We start from the raw sequence: 9,001 nt of genomic DNA, 5'->3' as shown, positions 1-9,001 counted from the left end.
AATCATTTACAGACAAACGTTTATGTGAAAGTGTTGATGAGACCGTTGAGTTAGTTAGCAGTACACTTGGTGTTGGGAAATCTACGATTTACAGAGTTATTAAAGAAGAGAAATGTGGTAGTTTTCAAATGCCACGTAATGCTCCAGGGAAACCAAAATTTCACAAAGAATATCATTTTAAAGAAGGACTTCGACGGAAAGTGCATGAATTCTTCTTTAGACAAGAATTTCCAACATTGGATAAAGTTCTTGTCTCAGTTCGAGATGATAAGGATTACCCAGAAATGAGTCGAAGTACGTTATGGAAACTTTTAAAAGAAATAGGCTTCCGCTGGAAAAAGAATCCCAGAAAGTCTATTTTATTAGAAAGAAGCGATATTGTCATATGGAGAAGACATTTTCTAAGAACCATAAAGGAAATGAGAAACCAAAAAAGAAAAATATTTTATCTTGATGAAACATGGATCAACGAGGGCCATACACCAAATAAATTTTGGCAGGATGAAACTGTTACAAGTCAAAGGCACGCTTTTGTAAATAACTTATCTACTGGTTTAAACCCACCATCAGCAAAGGGACGCAGGCTGATAATAGTACACATTGGCAGTTCAGACGGTTTTGTTGAAGGTGGTTTATTAACTTTTGAATCAACCAACTCGTACCGGTGACTACCATGAAGACATGAACGCTGATGTCTTTCAAGAATGGTTCGAACAAATGATAGATCTTCTTCCTAAGAACTGTGTAATAGTAATGGATAATGCAAGTTATCACTCCAGACTTATAGAAGGACTGCCCACAACCAAGTGGTTAAAAAAAGACTTGCAGAATTGGCTGAGTTCAAAAAATATTACGTACCATCCCGGATCTATAAGAAAGGAACTTTATTCGTTGTGTGCCCTTCATAAAGAAAAATTTAAAAAATACGAAATTGATGAAATTGCCAAAAATCGTGGAATGACAGTACTTAGATCCCCACCATATCATTGTGAATTAAACCCGATTGAACTGGTATGGGCACAGATAAAGAGTGAAGTTTCAAGAAAAAATACCACTTTTAAAATTCATTATGTTAAACAGTTGTTTTTGGAGGCCGTAAATAATGTAAAACCTGAAAACTGGGAAAAGGCAGTAAATCACACTATTAAAGAAGAGGAAAAAATGTGGAAGCTGGACAATATTACTGATAAAATGATCGATCCAGTTATTATAAATCTTGGTTCTGAAAGTCCATCTTCTGAATCTGATTTGGATTTGTAACAAGTAGCTGTAAGTTTTATATTAATATTTTTATTTATCTATTTAACATACCTTAGACGGTTTTAAAAACTCTTTTTCTCTTTTGTAATTTTTAAAAATTAAAAAAAATGTGAATTTTTTAAAACCCTTTTTAATGTAGGCCAGTCAGTTCTAATATAGTGTGTGATAAAAGAGGTCACTTTTGTTTACATACACATAACACTTTATAACACTGAAATAATTCATTTATTTTTTACAATTATTCAAAGTAATTTTTCAATTAATCTTGAGCACGCCCATGGAGTGGTCGGAGCTACCAGTTAAAATTATGCTAATTACTCTCTCGTTCATAAAAATAAACTATAACATATCAAAAAAGTAAACACCTTGGTTAAGAGAAGAAGTGAAGACAAAATATGAAGAAAAGAAGAAAGCCTTTTTACAATACAAAACACAACAAACACAACAGGCATATAACCTAACTTTGTTTGTTTATGTTTGAAGAATAATTTTTTCCAATTCACTTCCAATATATTTTTTTTTGTTTGTCTAATTAAAATAAAAAAGTGTGGGATTGTTGTAAAAACGTTGTTGTTTAAAGTGGACATTTTATTCTTTAAAAAAAAGCTGTGAACCATCTGTCGTACAGATGTTTTAACTCTTTTATTGTATGGTGCAAGGATATAAGGTCGACCGCCAATATTTTTGGGTCATTGCTATTAAAATGTACATTTTCAATTTTAAAAAAATTAAATGTTAAAAATTTAAAAAGCCAACTATGAAAGACCTTAATAGAACCAGAAGATCTAAATATTAATACACTAATAACAGGTAAAGCTTAAACATTTTTATATTTCTTAAATTTTTAGATTTTATAATTTGTTTGTTAACGCAAGTGAGATAGTAATTAACAAAAGTGAGAAAATAGGAATCTATATTAAAATAACAAGTTTGAAAATAAAAATTGTATTCTTAGTTATAAAAATGCAATGTGAAATTATATAATAATATTGTAAAAACAGAAACACTTATGAAATATAAATATTACTTGGCAAAGAACTAAAAATATATTGTTCCCGTTTGTTTAGATCAGGTGAAGTCAAAATACAAACAACTTCGTCTAATGAAATGGTAGACACATCTTCCTTTTTAGGAAAGACAAATTTGTATTTATGAATTTTTTTTAAAAACTTTACAGTATAATTATATTCTTTGTCAATATTTATTACCAGTCCAACAAAATTTTTACTATACTTTTTCGAAGATAACTTAACCACAATAAAGTTATTAAGTTTTGGTCTAATTGAATATTTTGTTTTTGGTGTCTTAGACTCATTTATTGTCATTTCATCACTATCCGAGTCTGATGAGTATATATCTTTGTATTGAACTCGTTTTCGTTGTGTGAACTTTACTTCTTTTTTCTTATTTTGTTTTCCAGATGTACCATGTAATACTACAAGTTGTGTTAAGAAAATCTTAAAAATAAAGCAAAAAGAAACAATTCTAAAGTTAAAAACAAAGTATAAAAAAGGATACATTCATTTGATTGCATCTGTGGGTGATGATCATTCTTATTTTGGGACGGATTTAAATGTGGGATGTCCATGGTACCAATTTTATAATGGCAACATTCTTGAACTCCACATGTCAAGCATGATAATGTTCTTGCCTCTAGTAAATTATAGGAGGCTTTTGTCCAAACAACTTCTCTTATGGTCATTGTACCTTTAAATGTTTTTAAATCTGAAGTGGATACTTCATTTTCAATTTTTTTAATTTCCAAACTAGAAACTGTATGACATAAAATTCCCTTACAATTTTCTCGAAGTTCTTTAATTAAACTATTAAAGTTGTCTAAATCTTTTCCTTGGGCCACTAAACTATCTGCTGTCCTTTTCAAACATCCCCCAATACCATCTGGTGCTCCTTTGCCATGTCCAGACTCACTATAATGCCATCTTATAGCTTGACAGGTAAAAAGCTTCGAAATATATGCCACTATTAAAAAAAACATAGTTTTATTTTTATATTGTGTGGATGGTCCATCACTCAAGAAATGTACCATAGATATACTGGAAATTAGGGTTTTTACATATTCTGCAATTGGTGTCAAATGAGCACATATAGCAAAAGGATCGTGACGAAGATTCTCGGAAAATGTACACATTGGACTTTTTTTGTTTTGGGTATAAACCATTACAGTGTGCAAACTTATCTGTGGTTTGGAACCACCAAAATGAGCAGATTGGATTTCTCGTCCATATTTACATATATAATTTTCAGAGAAGTCCAGGTGTATAAAAACCTCATTTTCCTTTAGGCTATTCTTAATTGTGTCGATACATTTATATTGGTGTTTAATGTTAAGTAAGTGTTTTAAAAAATAGGGCAGTTTTTCTTTAAAGATGCTTACAATATTTTCTTTTGTGCTCTCAACTTCTTCCTTTATTGTCTTTTGACACATTTTTTTCTCGCCCTTAACAATAATTTCAACTTTTTTTGAAAGCCATTTTTTATAAATTATTATGCTGTCATCAACATTGAAGAACTGTATTTCTTTATTACGGCATATTAAAGATAAACGCCCTAAACATTCTTCATTGTTAACATCACAACATATTTCCTTCACTACTTCTGTTGAATTAGCAGCATTTATGATATGCAATGACTTTAATTTAGTTACAAGTAAAGTGAAATTCTCATGAATTATACAAAGACATGTTTCTCTGTTTTTTTCTGTGGGAAACAACACCCAAAAAGGTCGAAATCTACAAAATCTAGAATAGCTCACTTTAACTTCAGGATGCTTAGCCTTAAATAGAATAAAAAGATTTTTTAAGGAATCATTTAGGTACCGTTTCTGCTTTTTAATTTTCTTATAAGTAACAGTGTCCTTTTTGCCAGGGCATAACCGACTTACTTCATCTTTTTCAAAAAAGCTTGAGATAACTTCCTTTAATCTTAAAAACATTAACCTTCTTCTTTTCAATACTTGCCCAGAATTTTTATTTTTTACGATTCTTCTTGAACTAACTGATCTTACCAAATTTTCACATCTATATTTTTTAACTATATCTCCAGAAATAGAATGAACAAATCTTTGCTTGTCCTTAAACGTTCTTTGTTCTTTTTAGTTTTCCTGTAGCTGCTGCTGAAGCACTTCTCTAATTACAAGTTTCCGTTTTACTTCTGGAGTAACCTTCTGCCCAATGAGCATTTCCCGAACATTTTTAGTTGGAGTGTTAGGACCTTTTTTCTTTAATCTTTCATATCTAAAAAAAGATAATATTATTTTACATTTTTTTAAATTTTAATATTACTAACTTTGTAATTTAAATGATGTTTACTTATTGATTCTATTATTTTTGTTAAGATTTAAATTATTTCATAGATATATAATACCTACCTTTTTTTGTATTTTGAAACCTTCTTACATGTCCTTTCTAATTTAGCTTTTAAAAGCTCTATTTCTTTTTTCATTATTTCCCTATTTCTTCGTACTATTTGTTTTCCTTTTAAAGACTGTCGTGATGACTTAGGCTGTGGATTTTGTTGAGGTGTAATATCTTCTGCAAACTCCTTAGAAACTGGAGTAAATGATGGGATTATTTCATTAAGCTGAGCCGAAAGTCTATCTCTTTCTTTTTTTGCATAGTATGATTTTTTACTTTTTTCTCGCCAACATTTTCTGATATTTCTTTGCTCTCGTTCTGATAATTCATCAATTCTCTTTACTTTACCCGCTTCTTTTCTAGCTCTATATCGCTCTCTAGCCTTCCGTTTTTCTTCTTCATGTAATGCCGGATTATTTTTTATTTTGTCTCTTAACTTACGCATCGCATTTTTTGATCTTTCCCGAAGAATACTTTTCTTTTTTTCATTGTTTTTCGCCGACTTTGCCATATCTAAAAACTTCAAAATAGCATATTAAATTAAAAAAATGTATGTTTATTTTTTAGAAAATATTTTATCAAGATTTAAGTACAAAATAAGAACATTTTATAAAAATTTAATCAAACTTCATTTATGTTAACTTTTTCTCAATTTCGTTAACACATAAATTAACGCAAGTGAGATTAACTTAAGTGAGGTTTTATTATAAATTTCCCGTCAAATACCGGGTAAATTGTTTGGATGGTGACGCCATTTTAAAAATAACTACTTTGCTTAATTTCCTAGCATATACTGTTTGCAAACATTATTGATTAAATTTTTTTTTAAAATATACTTATTAACAAAAGTGAAACATTATGCTTACCGTTTGTGGGTCTTAACACCGTTTTGCTCTTAATATTTGTTAAATTTCACAGAACAACATACCTCTCTTAAGGATTTAATTAAATTAAACAAGACTTGTCAAAACACTTTTAATGTCACACTATCAGCGCCGACTAACTAAATTTAAGTCAAATAATAATTCTATTAACGAAAGTGAGAATGAATGATGAGGACACCTATAAAAATCGAATTTTAAACTATAAAATAAATTATTTTTTATAGAGAATGATAAAACTAAGAAATAATGTCAGCCATTTTATAATTTTCTGTAATTATTTATTTAGATGTAATATATTAGAATGCTGTTTTTCTATTTCAAAGCTTATATGAACAAGGTGGGGACATTAACGAAAGTGAGAATTGAACCCTTTAATTTAAAAAAAATACAGAGTAGATTTTATTTGTGGAATTTAAAAAATCATAGGAACTTAGGTTTTAATGCACTTTATTTGAGTGTAATATTCTGATAATTATTTTTTGTTATTAAACTTATTTTTGCTTGAAGGACATCAAAATGTACATTTTCAAAACAATGACCCTTTTAGGACATCTTACTGTTCCAGTCTGCTTATATTCCTTAATTGTCCTGTAAAGAGTTGAATTCGCAACACCTAAAATTAGCACTTTAATAAGTCTTCATTTTAACAATAACTATTCTGCAAAACTAGACTAGATTAGATTAAGAGAGGTGGCCTTTCGGCCTATTCGACTGCGACCTTTTCTGATCTCTTGTGGTCCTCTAGTCCTAGATAACATTCTCTAGCCTGGCCCTTTTTATAAAGTCTAGTAGCTTCGAGACTGTACCTTCCATGTAGCTATTTGCCGGTGGATTTTCTTCTCCTAGTTCAAAGAACCGCACATTTGCCAGACTGTCATACTGACATAAAATTTGCTCTGCTGTTTCTTCTTCGAAGTGACAGAATCTGCGAAGGTCATCATCTGATAATCCCATCAGCTTTAAGTGCCTATTCAGCTTACAGTGCCCTGTTAGAAGACCTACTATGGTTTTCCTGTCTTTGCTTATTAGGTCTGCCGTAAATTTTGGCAAATGTTCTGTAATGTACTGTTTCGCCTGTCTTTGTCCTGGTGAATTCCTTCGCCATTCCAGAGATTTTTGAGCTATCCACTTCCTTGTAGCCGTTCTTGTTACTGATTTTGCAACGCCGCAGAAGGGTTCCGGTCCAATGAATGGCATTGATGAGCCTTGTTTTGCCATTTCATCTGCTTTTTCATTTTCCTTATGACCCTCGTGCCCCGGTACCCAGTCTACCGTAACCTTGCTACGGTCTCCTAGTTTATTTAGGGCACACACGCAATCCCATACTAGCTTAGAATTGACCTCTACAGAATTGAGTGCCTTAAGCGCTGCCTGACTATCTGTGAAGATGACAACTGAACAGAACGTTCTTTCCTGCCTTTCTATTTCTTCCACGCAGTGATGGATTGCAGTTATTTCCGCCTGGAAAACTGTCACCTCCTTATAGATAGACTTACCGGGAAATGTATCCCTTGATTTGTCCCTACTATGCCGGCTCCCACACCCTTCGATGTTTTTTAGCCATCCGTGTACCCGGTAGTATCAGCTTGTATGGGTATCTTATATGGGTAGCTTATTGCTAAAGCTATATCTCCTAGCTGTTGCATCGATAGGTTTCCCCATCACAATATCGGCTTTTAGCTCCTCGATTAGCTTTCTGTTGTCAGAACCATGCATCTGGTTTATATGTAGCTGACTATGGATTAATATGTGCATCACTGATCTGGCTTCGCCCTGTATAAAGATATGAAGGTAGGTGGTAGATTCAACAGTACTTCCAACGATGCAGTAGGACTTGTTTTAATGGCCCCCGTAATACACAAGCATGCTAGCCTTTGTGTATTACCTAGCACTTAACCTACTTTGGGGTTAAGTCCCTAATTCTTACCGCATATTCTTCTACATCTGCCCATGGACATAGTAGCTTTCTGTGTGGTTTTTAGAATGTGAGTATTCCATGTAAGTCTATGGTCAAAATATACCCCAAGGTATTTTGTTTCTTTGGCAAATGAAATCTTTGTTCTTCCCAGCACCGGTGGTTTTACGCCTTGTAGTGCTGTTTTTTTGATGAAGTTGACGATTTGTGTTTTCTAAGCATTGACTATCAGTCTCTCTTGCTTACACCAGTCGTTAACTATATTTAGGGCTGCTTGCATTTTCTCAGACACTACCTGAGCAAACCAGCCCCTGACAACGATTGCTATATCGTCAGCATATCCTAGACAATAAAAGCCTTCTGTGGACAGATTTCCGAGGAGATCATCTACCAAGGTTGCCCAAAGTAGAGGGGACAGAACTCCTCCTTGTGGACAGCCTCCACCTACTTTGGCTTTGATAGTAGCTTTACTCAGAGTGGACATTACTGTTCTATTTTCCAGGGATGCCCTTATCCATCTGCATATTACCGCAGGAGCGCCTCGTAGCCACTCATAGCTCCTATCAAAGAGCAGGTGGTAACATTATTAAATGCCCCTTCTATATCTAAAAAAAAGCGTCCATTGCTATCTCTTTGTCTTCCATTGACTTTGAGATAAGCCTATTTAGATCATCCAACTCAGAGTCCGTAGATTTACCAGGTTGGTATGCATATTGACGATTGCTTAGTGAATTATCTTTTAGCACTTCTTCTCTGATGTAACTATCACGAAGCCTTTCCAGCGTTTTTAATAGAAAAGAAGATAGGCTAATCGGTCTGTATGACTTTGGTGTTAGGTCTGATACTTTACCTACCTTAGGCAAGTATATAACTTTAACCTTTTGCCATATTTGCGGTACGACCCACAATGCTATACTGGCTTTGAGGAGCTTGCATAGGTGTGGTATCAGTACCTTTAATCCCATATGCAACAGTATTAGATATATGCCATCTGTCCCTGGAGACTTACATATATGGCCGAAACTCTGCAAAACTAACTTGTTGCCTGTTTTATTTTTGCTACCATGGCTATTATTTTCATTCCAGGATTATCAATTTTTATTTGTATGTACATTTTTATAATCCGTTGTTCTTCATTTGATGATCAATGACCCAAATCTACTAGGCGTTTTTTAGGTGGAGAAGGATAATTACCACTAGTTGTTGGCATTGAATCCATTTTTTTATCTAAATAACACTAATACGCGGCTAAATAGTTCTGAAAAGAACTGGTTTTTATATAAATGCAAACGAAAAATCTAAAAATTAAAGGAGTAACGCAAAAAATACAAAAAATCATCGATATCAATTTTGAATTTTAAAATTTCATAAATGTCATTAGTGTCAAAATGCCATACATAAATTAGTCGAGTAAACTTTTCTGCGGTTGGACCAATTACAAACAAGTATTACGGCGCGGTATATTTGAATTATTGCTCCTGGTTAAAAAACAAACCATAATATTAAAAGAGAGAAGTTGCTTCGTAAAAAAATTAAAGAGTGGAAAGAAATAATATCTAGGTAATTAT

At 32.6% G+C, this 9,001-nt stretch overlaps 1 protein-coding gene across 1 annotated transcript; it reads right to left on the bottom strand.

Annotated features, from left to right (window-relative positions):
- Window positions 1-2,005: 2,005 nt before the first annotated feature.
- LOC140438981 (uncharacterized) lies at window positions 2,006-4,266 on the bottom strand. The gene is made up of 2 exons (XM_072528617.1): window positions 2,779-4,266; window positions 2,006-2,695 (listed from the first exon to the last, which is right to left on the bottom strand). The coding sequence occupies exons 1-2, from the start codon at window positions 4,211-4,213 to the stop codon at window positions 2,268-2,270; spliced, it is 1,863 nt and encodes a 620-aa protein (XP_072384718.1). The 5' UTR covers window positions 4,214-4,266; the 3' UTR covers window positions 2,006-2,267.
- Between the last annotated feature and the right edge of the window lie 4,735 nt (window positions 4,267-9,001).

Source organism: Diabrotica undecimpunctata, chromosome 1 (genome assembly GCF_040954645.1).
Source record: "Diabrotica undecimpunctata isolate CICGRU chromosome 1, icDiaUnde3, whole genome shotgun sequence".
NCBI lineage: Eukaryota > Metazoa > Arthropoda > Insecta > Coleoptera > Chrysomelidae > Diabrotica > Diabrotica undecimpunctata.
This window is presented reverse-complemented; position numbering and strand designations above follow the sequence as displayed.

Coding starts and splice junctions, on each gene's coding strand:
- LOC140438981 (XM_072528617.1), bottom strand. CDS start 4,213: ATGTTTTTAAGATTAAAGGAAGTTATCTCAAGCTTTTTTGAAAAAGAT. Junction 2,696..2,778: donor ACAGATGCAATCAAATGAAT/GTATCCTTTTTT, acceptor CACAACTTGTAG/TATTACATGGTACATCTGGA.